Source organism: Microcebus murinus, chromosome 6 (genome assembly GCF_040939455.1).
Source record: "Microcebus murinus isolate Inina chromosome 6, M.murinus_Inina_mat1.0, whole genome shotgun sequence".
Lineage (NCBI taxonomy): Eukaryota > Metazoa > Chordata > Mammalia > Primates > Cheirogaleidae > Microcebus > Microcebus murinus.
In genome coordinates this window covers 100,311,896-100,330,148 of record NC_134109.1, presented here as the reverse complement: position 1 = coordinate 100,330,148, position 18,253 = coordinate 100,311,896, and the positions used below count along the sequence as shown (strand labels likewise).

The window sequence follows — 18,253 nt, the reverse complement described above, 5'->3', positions numbered from 1 at the left end:
GTCAGCAGAAGGGTAAATCCCATCCCTGAGGGAACTGGTTATAAGGCCTCCAGTTCTACCTCTGGTGTCTTCCAGATATGACTGACTGCAATTTTCACCCTGATTAACTTCCAGGAATGCCAATGAGAGGAGCAGCCAGGAGAAAAGAACATAACGCCTAGCTATTTCCCCTCAATGTCAGCTGGACTCTGAACAACTGCAGACACTGTCTTTCTCTCTGCTGAGCAGAAGAGCACCCACCAACCTCAGGGAAGTGCCTAACAACCCAGGAACACATTAGCATCACATTTCTCAAAGATGCCTACACTTTGACCATCTTATTTAAAGCTACAGCCGCCCTCCTACCTCTCCCCTACACTTCCAATCCCCCTTGGCACTCACTCTAGCCTGGGCAACAAAGCGAGACTCTGTCTCAAAAAAAAAAAGTCTATGCTGGGTTTCTTTGTTACACCCTCTTCTAGAACCAAATATTTTTCTTTCAGAGTATTTCAGTTCATAATCATACATTCATTAGTTGATTGTCTCCCCCACTAGACTACAAGTCTCAACAGGACAGGGATCATGTCTGGCCTGGCACATAAGTGTTCAATGAATACTACCTAAATAAATATATAAAAATAATAACATAGCAGTATGTAGTATGGAATATAGAAAGAGGCATTAACCATGAGGTTATTGCAATGATGCACAGAAGATGAAGACCTGAACTATGTCAGATGGAAAAGTGGGGCTAAATGGCAAGATATGCAATTTAGTGAATGATTAGATATTCAATTTAGTGAATGATTAGATGAGGTGATGAGGAAAAAAAAAAAAACAACCAAATATAAGTCCAAAGTTTTGAGCCTTAGCAACTGGAAAAACAGCAATGCTTAGGGGAAAAAAGCATAGGCAGCTTTCAGAAATTACGGACTGGAAGCACATTTGAAAGCAGATGCCAAATAATAAATTTCCCCCTTCCCTATATACCTTTCAGATTCATATAACCATAAGCTTCACAATTCCATTTCTCTTCTTTTGGTTCTATTTCTGATGCCATTCTTTTTTTTTTTTTTTTTTTTTTGAGACAGAGTCTCGCTTTCTTGCCTAGGCTAGAGTGAGTGCCGTGGTGTCAGCCTCGCTCACAGCAACCTCAAACTCCTGGGCTCAAGCGATCCTCCTGCCTCAGTCTCCCGAGTAGCTGGGACTACAGGCATGCGCCACCATGCCCGGCTGATTTTTATATTATATACATTAGTTGGCCAATTAATTTCTTTCTATTTTTATGGTAGAGACGGGGTCTCGCTCAGGCTGGTTTTGAACTCCTGACCTCGAGCAATCCGCCCGCCTCGGCCTCCCAGAGTGCTAGGATTACAGGCGTGAGCCACCGCGCCCGGCCTCTGATGCCATTCTTTAGGACTATACTCTAGAAACCATCAGTTCCAAAACAAAGATAAATGCTGAGTTTCACACCAAACTTCAGAATTTGTAACTGAAGTTTACAAGATATATCTTGAACTTCCAATTCTGCTCATGTAAATGGAAGTTCATCCCAACTAGACTCAAAGTACTGTACCTAGAAATGTTGCTGATAACATAACCAAAAGCTCACTGGCTTACTTGGTACACAGGATAGAGTAGACACTGCTGTCTTCCTCTACAAATAATGAACTACAGTCTAAGAAATGATAGGTACCAGCATGCAATGTGGCCTAACTGCCAGGATCTCGATTTCATGCTGTGGTCTGATTTCCAAAGGTTTCGTGGCACTTACTCTGGCGACTTTGCAATCCAATCCCCTATACTCCACTTGACACTTTTTTTAAAACCTATCTACAAAAATTTCTTATATTTCTAATATAAGTCCTTCTAAAATCTCACATTCAAGTGGAACACTTCACAACATAACCCTTAGATTACGTGAAAATTAGTAATGTGCTACAGATGGCTGGGAATAAAGTAAAGCACTCCCAGGACTTTTTTGAGTCCAAAACAAACAATAATTCTACCCACCAAATTTTTCTATTCTAGATCGATGGGTGTTTTAAGTACAAATTTTAAAACAGTGAATGCTACTTCCAATGTTCAAAGATAGATTAAATGTGATTTTTGCTATGTTAACAAAAAAGACTAAGGACTATCATCCTCTTAACCAATAAACAGCTGCTACTGGAAGTTCCATATCAAAGAATTAACTGGGGCTGACTCCACGGCACTCACTCTAGCCTGGACAACAAAGTGAGACTCTGTCTCAAAAAAAAAAAAGAATTAACTGGGAAATACTGATAAAAATCCTAACTTGGGGAATTCACAACTTGGTTATACACTGTTGAAAGCAAAGATTTCCTAACACTATTTTCAATCTCAAAGTTCTCTCAGTCACCCCCAACTTTTAATCTCTCAGTGCTTTTTAGGGAATTATTTCAGAGGACCCCTCCCTTGTTAATCATACTTCAGCAAATGTCATCAATTTGCATTTTCACCATTAAAAATAACATAATTTTATTTTCCAAACAAAACATAGTTGGCAACTCATATTCAGTCCCAATAAATTAATTCAAAGCAGGGTTTCCACTGACTGGCCAAAAAAGGAAAAATGCCTAACCAACCTCTACCAATCAATCCAATTTAGCTCCAAGATTTCACATATAAGAGACTATTGGATCCACAAAGTTACTTCTTATTGATACCTGGCGAATCCTTCCAGATACATCTTCCATCTCACAAGCTAAGTAAGGTTCTTTTTCTACAGCTTTCTGATTCCCGCTCCTATGTCTTAAACATAGCGAGTTCGTGAGCCTACAGAATGAGGCTACAAAACCCTCCAAAAAAAGATGGCCTAATAAAAAGTACAGCTTTTCAAACAAATCAAAAAGGAGTGAGAGTCACGCCCCAGGGAACTAAGACTGCACTCATTAGCTCTCCTCAATACTGACTATATTTTTGACCCAGCAATAAAAAACTGCTCATTTATGTCAAATGTTTTTGTTCCATTCTTCCATCACAAACTTGGTAAGATGAAGTTCTACAGATAAATGAAACCTTAGAAATTATCTTATCTAATGTGCTCATTTAACAGATGAGGAAAGTGAAAACAGAAGCATGACCTGCACAAGATCACACAACTAGTTAGAGGTGTAGGAATGATCAGAACCTTCTACTTCTATGGTTTTTTTCCTCTATGCTTTGCAAAGCTGTCCTAGTTAAAAAAAAACAAAGTGAAAAACTCTTAGATCAGAAAATATCCTAATTGTAACTAAGCCACACAAAAATAAAATTGCATCCACATAGAGAGAACAAAGTATTAGAACAGGAAGTACCCCCAAATCAGCATTTGTTGAAAGAAGCAACGTTTGTTCATAGAGTACAGGAGGTTCTTAAGGGTGAATCCTGGAACACATTTTCTGAGATATTTATTACTACCTGCTAGAATGTGTGGCCTCTTCTTCCATCAAATGTACCTCCTCAAGAGGAGGCCACAGTGACCTTTGTGGCAAAGGTTAGAAAAGTGATGCTTCTGGCATAGATCACCGGTGGTACAAAAAGAAGCCACAAATGTGATGCCCACAATCAAGAAGAAAGGTCTGAGGTTAAAAGGGTTGAAGACATTGCTGGGAGCAAGTAATCCTGAAAATGGAGTAAGAATAAAAATCTGAGAGAGTTGGCCAGACACTAATGACCAGAGAGCACAATAAAAAGAAGGGAGTTACAGAGCTTGCCTAGAATCAAACAGCTCTCACCTGCAAAAGAAAGGAGGAAAAGATTCTCACAGAGACAAGAGAAAAGCCCTAGGTTTGCCCCTGAGTGATGGACTAGATATGACCTAATAGGTATTTGCCATCTCTTATTTCTGGGACTCTGATCCAAGAACAAACAGCAAGAGAACCATGAAAAATTAGCCCTGTTGGATCTGGAGTTCTGCCTTGACAAGATATAAAGCTCATTCATAGATCTGACTGTGCTCATGAGACTGCAGTTCAACTCCTGCTGCTAGAGCAAGGGGAGGAGGGAAGGAAGACAGAAAGGGGTGAGAGGGAAAGAGATGAAGGATCTGGGTTGTGACTATAATAGCTACAGTAATTAGAGTGTTTCCAAGCTGCTGGAGAAGTCTTCAGAGCAGAGAACTGGGATGAGAGAGGAGGGAGGGGGAGAAGTAAGAGGAAGCAAACTACTAAGAATGCTAGAAAAGGATATGTGGTTTGTGAAGTTTTAATAAAACAAACAAAACTGTGATAGCTTCATACAGGAAAATCAAGAATATTACATTCTTTCCCAGAAGTGAATACTGAACAATTAACTGCTATTGCTAGGCTCCCACTTAAAACTAGATTACAAACTAAGTTTAAGCAGACCCTTGCAAATGTCCCTATGTACTGGTTCATGTGCCTTGACCTCAGTCAAAGTTTACCTCACTTTCCTGCAAATTTCTCTCTCTGATAAGCAGGTCTAAGCCTTCACTCCAGTTGGGTGGGAAAGGGATTTCTGAACTCTAAAACAGTTTAATATGACTTATTTCTCTTCAGTTAACTGTTAATTAGTACCCTGTGAATCCCATTAGATCATGTATATGTGTGTTTTTTCAACAGAAGGAGTACACAGCCCATTGACCTAATACAGAAAATGAATGGAGAGCAATAAAAAGGTCAGGAAATAAATACCAAGTTATTTACTTATAAATTTTAGGCTCAGGGCCAGGCACAGTGACTCACACCTGTAATTCCAGCACTTTGGGAGGCTGAGGCAAGAAGATTGCTTGAAGCCAGGAGTTTGAGACCAGCCTGAGCAACACAGCGAGGACCCTGTCTCTACAAAAAATTTAAAAATTTGCCAGGTGTGGTGGTATGTGTCTGTAGTCCTAACTATCCAGGAGGCTGAGGTGGGAGGATTGTTTGAGCCCAGGAGTTCAAGGTTACAGAGAGCTATGATCATGCCACTGCATGTACTCCAGCCTGTGCAACAGAGCAAGACCCTGTCTCTAAAATAAATAAATAAATGAATTTTAGGCTCTATGGTACTCCATACTACAATGGCATGAACATGTGAAAAAAAAAATAAAATCATATTAACAGAGATGATAATCTGTAACAATAATCTGGGAATTTTCAGAAAACCTCAAGATAGAAAAACATTTTCCAAGTTATAGGAAACGCTATACTTGTTTTTAAGATAAATAATGATAATAGAGCCATTTCCTTATCATTTGGCCCTGTGGTGATGATTTGGTTCTAATAAGTGGGTGCTGGGAGAAGCCAAAAATGTAATAAAACAACCGAGGAGATGCAAACTTCATGTGGAGAACTATATTCATAATATAAAAAACACAAGCAGATTTCTTGAGTAAGGCATGTCAGGCAGGCCTAACAAAATGTCAATTACATCCTTTGCATAAAATCTGTTGTTGGGTATCCTCTCTCTGGGCTAAATCTTTTTTGAAAGCAAAGAATTTTCTCCTTTCCATCTCCCTCTAATAAACAAGTACTATAAACACTGAATTACCACCATTTCCTTCCCATTCATGGGGCATAAAGCCAGATCTCCCAGAAATACAATAGGGCCATGCAGGACCATGTCTAGGGCATGCTACTCACTAATCAAAAAGCAACAGACACAGAAGAATCTCTTTTCTCTATTCTATCATCATCTCACTAACAAATCAACAAAAGGCATTAAGAAATATGAAACAAAGTGCAATTTCACGCATATGAACTGAACCTAAACCACAGAAGACCAAGTATTTTCTTGTCACTGTGGCATGTGATTCTTCAACCACCTGCTCAATAATCCCTCTTCAGCTGCACAGCTGCTGCCAATTCCACATGCCCAGCTAGGCAGGTGCTTTGGTGAATTACCTGTTCCCTAGTGAAAAGAGTCCTTCACTGACACTTAGTGGCCCCAGAACCTACCTATCAGCATCACCTATCTTCATTTTGTCTATCACAGCCAACTTTTATCAGAGAGGTATCATGAAGGCATATTTATTACACTACGCGATTTTGTATATTGTAAGGCTTTTTGTTTTTAAAGAAAACTGATTTCTAAAAATCAAATAGAAATGAGAATTAAGCCGCTGAAAAGCAAGCTTGCCACAGAACATACAGCTGCCTTATCTCAGACTGGCCCCATCTGCCTGGCAGTATTCCCATCCATGACCAGTTTTCCACAAGGGATTTAACAATTGCTCAGGTACCTTTGGAGTGGGAGAAACTGGCAGTAAAAGTACTAAGGTACCTGGCAGAGAAGTAATTAGAGAGAGGAAACAGAGTGGGAACTTAGGGAGAACACATATCATTGCTGTACTTAGTATCTGTGGCTAAGCTCAGGCAATAGTGTTCTGAGTCAAATAAATAAGGAGTGGCACTTCCACTTGACAAAGCAATCAGTAAACCCCTCAACAAATTATCGTGTTCCAGTCATTTAGTTGCTATATGCTAATTGCAATGTAACTGCTACCAGGAGCCAAAATTATGCTTCCATATCCTCACAAAATAAGCACTAATCTGTCCAGCTATCTAGACCTCTCACAAGAAAATATTTTTTACCAAGAAGCTGGAGGAAAAATCCAAAGCACTCTCAGAAAGATAGTCAAAATCAGAAGACTCACATAAGATTCCTTGTGGCAAGGACCCAATTCTGAAGCCACTAAATCTAATCAGGGCAAATTTAATCTGAGGCTTCTGCCTTCACTGTCACCTGACAGCATGCAGAAATAAATGCCAACAGCCCAAGAGCAAAAAGCTTTGGATTCAGTTTAGCTGAGGCTTCACTCAGAGACCTAGGACATAGAGTTAGAAATAGTCTAAAGCCAGACAACACCCCCAGTAAGGTCTTAAGACAGTTCTGTCACCAAAAAAACACAAAGATCAGAACAACCTGTTCCTTCCCATCAAAAATCCAACACCTAACTGGCAGGCCATCATTTTAAGAAAGTCACTGAAATAAGGGATAAGAGAGTTAACATAGTCAGACTCACTCTCTCAAAAAGATCTTTACCCAAACCAAAGGCTAAAGTTCCCATTCAACTATATACCCTTTGGGAAATGGTTGGCTATTGTGTACATAGCGTACTGTACAGTACACAGTACAGTACAATACTCCTCTCACAGTAAGTTTTATTTCTAATCTCTTTAAAGTTTTCTTTAAAGTCCTAAATGGAAACCTCTTTTCTCGCCCCAAATAATTTTTTACACAACTAATAGTACATAAATATTACTTGGGCACTTATATTAGATACATACAATAGGATTCCTTCCAGTTTGTTCTCACTCTTATCTCATTAATAATCCCCAAGACCTAAATGATTTTTTAAAATGTTCATCTCTGGCAAAATTTTCCCTAATACAGAGGCAGATATGGACTTTCTGCACAATGAACAAGCCATTTCCTTCCATTAGAGTTAAAATAAATATTAAAAGTTTTGTTCCCACAGCCCTTGCCCAGATAAGCAAATTCTGTGGCTTTTTTGTTGTGCAATTATTATTGACCAGGAAGTCACCATTAAAAAGGTACTTGGTCCTTGACTCCCTATCTTAACCCTGTACAGGTTTTTAGTGGTATATTCCTATACAATCAAACAAAAATCATTGCACGGATGTCCCATCTATATAAAAAGAATTAAATATGATGGCTCAAGTAAGAGTAGAAATCTCCCCTTGGAGTCTTCTCCCTTAAGGGTCTGACACAAATGTCATGGTTGAGTCTCCCAGACACTATTCTTCCACAACTTGGTACAGGCTAGCCAAAGAGGCAGGCACAACATGGCTGGCATCCCTATTCTTCTGAAAAATGTGTGCCAATGAGCTCTGCATTGTTCCTCACTCAAAAAGAAGAGCCTTTCTGTCTGGCCTCCTCCAATGGCAAGCCCCAGTCTGGAAAAGGAAGAAAATGGCACTGAGGAGCCTGGGAGATGGAGCATATCCAAAGCTCTCAGACAAGACTTGAACCTATGACCTTCACTGTGTACACAATAGACGGGTGAGAGGGACCGGTTTATCTCTGCTGCAGCAGTTCTCAGCCCTGGGGTAGCACTCCCGATAAAATGACATGACTATTGTGTGTGGCAGCAGAACAGTCATCTCCTCACAACAGCCTAAACCAGCACTCCCTCCCCCAAGACAAAGCAGCAGGGGTGAAATTAACTCAAGGCTGCAGAGCAAAGCCTAATACAGAAAAGAGAGGCCTGTGGGGGCTTGGGGACTCTCCTCAACCCCTGGGGCCCTGGACACATGGCTGGAAACAGACAGGCTTTCTCCCCCATCTTTCCCACTCTCATTTAGGTAGGAAGCTGTTTCTTAGAGAATTTAATCATCTGTGATTTGTTCTGAAATATTCCCCCTGAAGGGCTCTGATCTCTCCACCCTGTGTGAGCCTAATTCCTAGAAGCTGAAATGACTGTTTGCTGCTGCCTGTTTCACAAACACACATTAATTGGTCAGATGTGTCTCCTCCTCCTCAACCCCAGAGGGAGGAAGGAGAATCTGAGCAAAGCAGAGATGATCCAACCGTAATTACACATAAAGGGAAAAGAGGGCAGCAAGGGTTTTCCAAACAGGACAGGGTCACAAACCCTCACGGGGGTGCAAGGATAGCAGTTAAGGTCCAGGCCCAGGGATCCCTCCATCTTGAAGAAAAGGACAGGAGTAAATGTGACCTGAAGACTGTTAGGGGCACACCCCCACAACCTACTTTACTGCACGCTCCCAGCCACCTTGCTCCCCCCGCCTGGGCCGCGCACACGTCCTGCTTCCAACCCTTCGCTCTGAACCCCCCCAACTCCCCGACTACCACCAATCGCCCTGGGCCCCCTCACCATACCCAGACTCGCTTCAGAAACTCTCTGGCCTGTCCCCACAACCTGGGCAGCCCCTAATCCCCTCCCGGGCACCCCTACCCTCAGACTGAACCGGCCCGGGCCACGCTTTGAACTTCACCCCGCGGCCCTCGACGCCCCCTCCCCCACCCACGCAACGACCCCCCCATACACACCTTCCCCTCGCTCCGCCCCAGTCTCCCAACCCCCACTTCCTCCGTCAGGCGCCGCCGCCCCCGGCCCCCATCAGCTCCTCTCAGCCCCATCCGCGCCGCCGCCGCCTCCCTCCTCCCCCAGCCCCGGCTCCACACAAAGCTCCGGACTCACCGCGCGGCCGGTCCCGGGAGCCGCCACCTCCGCCCGCCCGGGCCCCGGGCCGTAGAGCAGCCGCTGCTACGGGGCCCAGGCCGCCATCCGTTCCCGCGGCCCCTCCCCCCACCCCACCCCGGCTCCGGCTCTCCGCCCCCTCCCCGCGCCGCTCAGCCCCGCCCGGCCGGTGCCGCTGTGTCCGGGGCCGCGGGTCCCTCAGCCGCCGCCACCGCCGCCGCCGCCGCGATCCGGGACAACCAGGATCGCCTGGAAGACCCGGACACTGGACTACCAGGCCTTCGGATCCGGATTCCGTGCTGGTGTGGAGTCTGGAGCGGGTGAGCGCACGGGAAACCCGGAACCTGGATGAAAGAGCAAAATCCTGGGTCTTGGAATGCGCGGTCACCCGGAGCCCGGATTACAGAGTGGAAGCGGGAATGCTGGAAAACCCGGCGAGCCGGTTAAAACAGAGATAAACTCAAAGAAACCCGGATTGGAGAGCTCGAGCCTAACGCTCTCTCCTCGAGGACAGAACTCTTGCTGGACCAGACTTCCTCACAGAGAGGTCTCTGGGGACGTATTGTATCTTAAATATAGAAGACACCCATTCTGTAGATGTCCTTCAACTGTGGGAGAGGGAAGGGCCATAGAGGACCTGAATGTGAACATCCACAAAAAAACAGAAGAGCAACCACAGCTCATGATGGTTTTTATCCATTTTACTCCTTAGTTCAGCAAAGTACCCCAATCTAATTTTTTATTGTGTTCTCCAGCCTTTTTTTAGGATTACCATTTGTTTTTCTCGCCAAAGTACCCATTTCTGATCTTTCTGTATCTTTCACTTCACCATCCTATATCACCAAATCTTGTTGCTTTTTATTATCTAAGTTTTATTCTATTTCTACTGATTGTTAACTTTTATCTTTCCTTATCTGCCATTCATCTCAGATTGCCCAAGCACACTATGTAGTACACAGTAGTCCATGTTTAAGTGAACCAACCCCACCCACCTCTCAACTGTTAAACATATATTCTTCCTGATGACCTCCTAAGACTTCCACCCCATTCCATACCAAACAAAAATTTACCTCAATTCTCAAGGCTCCCCTTGCTTTGCCCCCTGTAATGTCTTTCCTGTGTCCTTGACCATTTTACTCAGCTTTGCAGTTATCTTTCCTTTCTTCCCTTATCCTGAGGCATCCTTCAACAGTGCAGGGTCAAGATAGCATGTGACTTGGAGATAAAGTGAGGTGATAAAATCCCTTTTCTCATCTCCATACCAAAAAAAAAAAAAAAAAATGTGGGGAGGGAGTGGTGTCTTGACAACTAAAGATGAATACTAAACCTGTCTGGTCTAGAAAAAACAATCCCCCTTTGGTCCACCAATATTCACATTATTCTAGGAGAGTACAAGGATGGAAATGATCCCGTGGCAGCAAACTTCTAATGTATACTAGATGACGTCACAAGTGAAGATTCAGCTACTTAGTAGGTGGAGAAAGAGAAGGGTTCAGTGTTTTAGACTTAGATGTTATTTAATTAAGGGCTGAACATTCCAGTAGTCATCTCCCACTGAAGGAACATGACTTTACCACTGGAGAGGACTAGAATGTAAAAATAGGGAAGAAAAGCAAACATTCCTGTAGTGAACCCCAATTTATAGCCAGAGAAAGTTCCCAAGCCTGGAAGAACAACTAAAAAATTTTCAAGTGATCAAATGTTCTCCTATACAGTAACAGAATCTTAAGTTTTGACTTCCTGTTCCTCTAGACCAAGGATTGGCAAACTCCATGCCATGGGTCACATTAGGCTCACTGCCTATTTCAGAATGTCCCATGAGACAAGTGATTTTTGCTTTTTCTTTTTGTAGAAACAGGGTCTCACCACATTGCCCAGGCTGGTCTCGAACTCCTGGCCTCAAGTGATCCTTCCACCTTGGCCTCCCAAAGTACAGGCATGAGCCACTGCACCAGGCCTGATTTTTAAATTATTTCTTAAATTTTTAAACAATTAAAAATCATCAAAAGAATATTTCATGATGTGAAAATTATACGAAATTCAAATTTCAGTATTCACAAATAGCTTTATTGGCTCTAGCCAAGCTCATTCATTTACATTATCTATGGATACATTTGCACTACAACAGCAGAGTTGAATAGTTTTAAAAGACTGTATTGGCCTGTGAAAAGCCTAAAATATTTGCTATCTGGCCCTTTACAGAAAAAGTTTGCCAATCCCTGCTCCAGACAAGCACTATCTAATAGAACCTTTTGCAATGATGGAAATGTTCTATATCTGTGCTGTCCAGTTCTGAAGTCACTAGCCATATATAGCTATCTGAGCACCTGAAATATGGTTAACAGTGACTGAAGAACTAAACCTTAATTTAGTTGAAATTTAAATAACCACATGTGGCTAGTGGCTACCATATTAGTATAGCTCTAGATTCTTCTCAAATCTTTTATATTGACATTTTTTGTTCCTCATGCCAAAATTTCATTCCCTTCCTGTGACATACCTCTCTATGGCTTCTCAGGGACCCCCGCCCCTAGCCCCACCTACGACATAACATCCCTTTTTCTGACTCCAAGCTAGGATACATTTCCTAGGTCATCTCTCTAGGCTCTCCATTGTCACAACTGAAGTCTAAAATCTGATCAGTTTACCAAGGGTTACCCCATTAATTAAGCCACATTATTCACACACACATAAACGTACAGATATTTATACAAGTTTCTTTGTGTCACAGGATGGCAATGTGGCTATGTTCTTTCTTTGCATGAGGCTAGTAGAAATGCCCTCCGAATGCTGGATCCCTTGTTGCTGCTACAGACTGTGATATGAATCCCCTCCCTCTAAACACATTTACAGAAGCTAAGAACAGCAGATATGTACTAGCTATTTGAATCTCAAGGAAAAAAATTCCTTTATCACTGGAACTTCTTTTCTCCCCCAGGCCTACTGGAGTTAGCTGATTTCTCTAGTTTAATAGATACTTGCTTTTTACTCGTCCTTTTTAGCTAGCCAAGAGAACAACCCCCATGCTGTCTCGATCTTGGCTAGGGAAGATAACAAAGGCATTATTTTTAAAAATTACTAAATTAAATGAAATCCACATAAATGGGTTTAGTAGAGACAGTAGTTAAAATGGAAAGAGATTAGAGTTATAACTCAAAAAAGCCATAACTTTGTATTAAAAATTATTTGTGGCCGGGCGCTGTGGCTCACGCCTGTAATCCTAGCTCTTGGGAGGCCGAGGCGGGCGGATTGCTCAAGGTCAGGAGTTCAAAACCAGCCTGAGCAAGAGCGAGACCCCGTCTCTACTATAAATAGAAAGAAATTAATTGGCCAACTGATATATATATAAAAAAATTAGCCGGGCATGGTGGCGCATGCCTGTAGTCCCAGCTACTCGGGAGGCTGAGGCAGGAGGATCGCTTGAGCCCAGGAGTTTGAGGTTGCTGTGAGCTAGGCTGACGCCACGGCACTCACTCTAGCCTGGACAACAAAGTGAGACTCTGTCTCAAAAAAAAAAAAAAAAAAAAAAAATTATTTGTAAAAATGATCTTTAAAGTCCAAATTTTTCATACCTTCCTCCTAAGAAAAACTGGATTCCTGTAAACTTCTGACATAAAAAGAAAAGAGCAGACACCTAGTTTTCTTTCTCCAGATTAGCTACAGCAAGGAAAGAAAACTCTTACTCTATTCCACACATCTAACTACAAGGCCAAGGCTTCCTAAACTCTGATAAAGTCTCCAGTTACATTTATCCCCTACTCTGACCTTATATAAATGAGACTGAGTCCTACCTGGAAAAAAGCTGAATCCTTTAGGTACTATACAAATTTGATAGCAATTGAACTCAACCATCCAAAAGGGGGCACAGATATTTAGACTGCAACAGAAAACTGGCTCAGAAACATGAAACTTCCCTCAGGCCAAGCTAACTCTGAGTTACAGGGTCAGAGCAAAGTGCTATAAAGTACTGAACGGCTATTCCTGGACGAGTCTGCACTCAGGCTACTAAGAATTTCCATGAGGTTTTAAATTATGCTATTCATCACTGAGTAACTGAGAGCCATACCCCCAAGTTTCTCCCACACTTCCTCCCAAGTGTCTCTGCAAATAAAAGAGAGACCTTATACCACCACCACCATATGAACTAAAGACAGGCTTTGACATTCTAACTATAAAAAGGAGAAGTTTCTAAGTTACTCTGCCATTTACTCATATGGCTCCAGCTGCATATTTTGGATGCTAAGGTGGGGTCTTATAAACTTGTAAAGTCCTTGTAAACTTTCTTATCACCGCACACAAAACCTGATCTGTTATAGCTCCTAAGTTTTTCTTTAGGCATACACACATAATCTATCCAGGTGGAAAAATCAATCCAGACACCTCTGTCCTCAGGCTATTGTTGGAATAATTTTTGTTGCTGTTGTTTGTACTCTATGCGCTTCACCTCCTGCCTTTTGGTTTTATTTTGGTGTTAAGAGAGCCAGACAACTCCGGCACAGAATTCAAGATGCTACTGCTTGGTAAACTATTAACTGCATAGTGAACCCAGTATGGCATCATTAATAGTAGGGTCTGCAGGAGGCCAGAATTGTTTTTTCCCTAAAGAAGTGCTATTAGCCATCCTTTCCACTTTCTTCACAGAGGCTAAACAGAAAGAGAATACTACATATTTGCGTCACCAGAACAAGAATCTGGTGGGTTTTCCCTGGGAATCCAGAGTGATCAGGGCCTGCAGAACCAATGCCTAGAGCTATGCAACAAGCAGAGCTCACAGCTGAGTGAACATCAATGCATAATGAGTGCCTTATGGAGGCATTTCAATGCAAATAACGCTGAATATGAAGGATTAAAGAAAAGGGGAAATTAATCTTTTTCATAACACAGGGCATTTTTTTACTCTCCCTTACTCTCTCTTTTTTAAGTCATGCACACAACTGCTGGAGGGAGTCCAACTTCCCCAGTGTGGTGGTGTTGCTTTATAAAAAGCAGAACATACACATTTAAGAACATGAATTTCCTCAGGATGCCAGCAACTGAGATTCTGACAGCTCTTCAGAACAGCCTCAGAAACAAAGTGCTTCACCAACTAGGGCCAGACTGATAAGTAAAAATCTCATTGCACACCAACCTCTTGTTTTTCCAAAGCTCATAGCTTCCTGGGATGTGAATGGTTTAAAAGGTTTGGGTTCAACATTTGTAGATATTTGGATGCATTTACCGAAGCAATTTTATTCTTCAGTTTGTTTCTAATTGCCTCATCCAAGTGATACTTTTGCAACAAAATAAATAGGGCAGCTTCATGCTGCTTTAGCAGGGGGCTCCATCTCCTCCCAGACTGAACCTTCCATGTTCTGGCTTCTCAAACCAAAGAACAAAGTAGAAACATTTCTTCAGATCATCCTTTCAAAAAAAAAAAAAGCTGCCAATGAAGGTTACTCAGCTTTTCACTTAGACTGTTCACTTTAAAAGACATCGGACTGGAGCAAAAAAACTTGTTAAAAACCTTTTTGTCCCATCACAGGTTTGTATTAAACACAGGACTAGTCAAACATCCTATTACTCTGCCAGACTATCACTGTGAAAAAAAACTAAAACCCAGGGGGTCCCTCAAAAAAAATCATTAACCTAGGTTAAAAATTTTCCTAACTATAAATACAAGTCTCAGCCAGGAAAGCAATTTCCAACTTGTTCCTTTCTCTTCTGATAATATTCTGAGAAAAATGTCAAAGACCTAGACTTTTTAAAATAGGTTTTTATAAAGAACATATTCAAAGATTTTGACCCACTACATAAAGTAAGAATCCCATTCTTTAAGAAAAATATACAGATTTTGGTAAGAGTTTTAAGTTCTGAGAGATTCAAGCCTGATACCAAGTCTTTAGATTTCTACTGTTTCAATTCCAAAGGACCACTGGACAGCAATTTTAGTGTACAAAAAACTTCACTATGCTGTATAGTTTCTTTTCTCCTGTGTCAGACAGCTTTATTCTGCTTCATTAACCCCTTCTTTGCTCCTTGATGGATCTTGGAATCCAGTTTCCCTGTAAGGGAGAAAAAGAAGTCTCATTATTTATTTTTTATATTTGCAATGCAAATCTTTTGTGGCCTCCCAGGTCTTCTGGTTACTGTGTTCCTGTCACATTCAATTATCTTGCTTCAGGACTAAAACACTTCCAAACTTCAGAGTTTCACTCTGTAAGAATGCGGAAGCAGTAGGAACACTAATACACACATGCAGAAAATGAGTATTGTCCAAAAAATCTAAGAAGTTAATATTTCTAATTTTATAGCTACTAGAAAAGAAATATGTTTTTTAGGGTGTCTGATTCTAAGGCAAATTTTTGAGGAATATATACATGTAATAAAGGAAGGCATTTCACACAGTGGGAAACCCATTCCCCTGACCAGTTAACTGGCTGAGCATCATAGTGCAATAATGCATGAACCTCCTTCACAGTGAAAAAAGCAGTTCAACTCACTCCTTAGCAGCTTCACACTTAATAGGGGGAGTGACCTGAAACAGGAGAGTAGAATCCACATGAATGCTTTACTGACAAAGGACCCCTATCATCAGCTAAGAAGGGTAAAGGTCATAGGCTGTATGACTCTTCTAAGTGTTAAACTTAGAAAACAAGCAAACTTCCTGTTCCAGGTGACCCTAGTGAGAGGTACTTTATTGATGTGGTCTCTGACCTCTGACTCCTCAGATCTCCTGGGATAGAGTTTGGCTTAGGGTAATAGCCTTAGAAATCATCCATCTCACAAAAGGATTTTAACAGAATTCCTGTTGTCTGAGAACAGACCTTGCAGTTTGCTTTCTCTCACAAAAATTCTCATTTAATAGTGATGTTGAAAATAGAAACAGTTCAGTCTCAGTACTCAAAACAAAAAAAAAAGGAGCCTGCCCCTTCAAAAGCAGCCAGGTATACTACAGGGCCATACCCACAACTATTGCTTCTCATATGTTATGATTTTCATTTATTGCAGCAATGAGGTATAAAAGAAAGACCACTGGATAGAAGTCAGAAGACCCAGGCTCTAGTCTACCTTTCTCAGATATTAACTAGCAGTATGGTCTGGGGCAAGTCATTCCATCTTTCTGGGCTTTAGTATTCTCATTTGTCCAACTAAGTTAAGAATACATGTCCAGACCACTGCACAGGGAGATTGTGAAACAAATAACCTCAGCCTAACAAGTTTCCCTGTTTTCTTAAGTCTCTCCCAAGTCCCATCCATCTCTCTCTTTAGGGTTACACTTGCTTCTGCAATAACAGTACAGTCCTTTTCTGGGCTTCCTCAGAAACCATCACTAAGTGATACTCTGAATGCCATTCCACAACAATACAATACTATTGATTTTAATTTGGGCTTTAGAGCATAGGGTGTTCCCAGGGATTTAGGAGTTCTTTCATACTCTATGCTGCCTGGCTGCAAACCTGAACATGCCAGCAATCTGGCAAAGAGCCCTATGACAAGGCAAGTAAGCCTTTGTATTTCCATAATGCTACTACCATAGTAGCTGTCAAATGGTAGATGCTCAATAAATGCTTTCATCAAATGAATTAGACAAAGAAGGTGGCCAGTTGTAACTTACCAGTTAAGCATCCTAAATCCAAATATCCAAAATCTGGAATGCTCCTATAAGCATTTCCTTTAAGCATCATGTTGGAGCTCACAGAATTTTGGATTTTGGAGCATTTCAGATTCCAGATTTTTGGATTTGGGATGCTCCACCTGTAAATTAAATAATATATGATAAAGTGCTTCATAAATTCAAAGTATCCTGAAAAGGTAAGAGTGGTTGTGTTATTTATGCTGAGGCTTAGAGTTGTGTTTCTTAGTTATGGTCTCAGTTTCATCTTTAAATCACCATAAAACCGGCCGGGTGAGGTGGCTCAGGCCTGTAATCCAAGCTCTCTGGGAGGCCGAAGCCGGTGGATCACTCAAGGTCAGGAGTTCAAAACCAGCCTGAGCAAGAGCAAGACCCCATCTCTACTATAAATAGAAAGAAATTAATTGGCCAACTAATATATATAGAAAAAATCAGCCGGGCATGGCGGTGCATGCCTGTAGTCCCAGCTACTGGGGAGGGTGAGGCAGGAGGATCCCTTGAGCCCAGGAGTTTGAGGTTGCTGTGAGCTAGACTGACACCACAGCACTCACTCTAGCCTGGGCAACAAAGCGAGACTCTGTCTCAAAAAATAAAAATAAAAATAAAAATAAATAAATAAATTACCATAAAACCCCATGCAAGTCTTTTAATTATATTTATTTCAGATTCCTCATATTAAAAAAGATATAACCATTTTCACATTCTCAAAGCTTTACTGTGTAAGAACATTCCAAGTCTAAGTTTCAGAAAACTCCATGCTGGCTGCGAAAGCCCTCAAGTGAGACCAGCTCATGTAAGATCAACCCATCAGAACAAAGCACTCAATAGTAGGGCAAAATAATCTCTGCCTTCAATGATGATGTCATAAAATGGAAAACTAATTGGAAGAAGAAGATATGAGAGGAACAAGGATTTCTAAGGCATTCCCAAGGATTCAGAAATTCTTTCATCCTCTGGGCTGCCTAAAAAAAACAAGACATGTGCCAGCAATCTGTGAACTTACAATAAAGGAGTTTTTTGTAGCCCTAACATCTACTAGAGTGACCATTAATAGTAGCAGCTGTGGCCATAAAGGCAAGGGACTTGGCTTGCAGGAAGCAGCAGTCATCATGGCTGTCCTCGGATTGTAGGAAATCTGAGCTCTGAGTTCTAGTTCAGCCTAGGTTTTTAAGACTTGGGATCTGGATAGTGAACTATAGTGACATACAATATAATCTCTTCATAGTAGAGTAACAATGCTTAGTTTCTGTTTTGCCCCAATATTTTTATATTAGTGCCTAAAGCACATCAGTGTTAAACCACATCCTCAATCATAGCGCCTAAGAGAAAATCAAATGCATATGTAGCAGATGAGCAAGAAGTTAAAAGGGGCAAAAGTATTTGTCATCAATTGATATAACTCTCATAGAAATTTTCACATGCTTTGCATAAAATATAACACAATATTTGCATGAGTTTATAGAGCATGAAAAGTAAAACAAATTTGCCTTTATCTCCTTAAGTGCTCAACCTATGCATTCTACTATATT

General features: G+C 41.4%; 2 protein-coding genes across 5 annotated transcripts in view; both read right to left on the bottom strand.

Moving 5' to 3' along the window:
- ZNF609 (zinc finger protein 609) overlaps positions 1-14,725 on the bottom strand; it is a 207,709-nt gene extending 192,984 nt beyond the window's left edge. For 3 of the 4 annotated variants that reach the window (XM_012758574.3, XM_012758578.3, XM_076004475.1), the window contains exon 1: positions 9,113-9,238. The gene's annotated coding sequence lies outside the window, so the exon portion shown is untranslated. Of the gene's footprint in view, positions 1-9,112; positions 9,239-14,240 lie in introns of those variants that run through there. The other variant, XM_012758576.3, reaches the window with a different exon arrangement.
- A 121-nt stretch (positions 14,726-14,846) lies between these two features.
- The window catches only part of TRIP4 (thyroid hormone receptor interactor 4), a 72,645-nt gene continuing 69,238 nt past the window's right edge, over positions 14,847-18,253 (bottom strand). Inside the window, exon 13 of the mRNA XM_012758582.3 lies at positions 14,847-15,153. Within this exon, the coding sequence (XP_012614036.2) occupies positions 15,086-15,153 (68 nt within the window). The 3' untranslated portion in view covers positions 14,847-15,085. The remainder of the gene's footprint in view (positions 15,154-18,253) is intronic.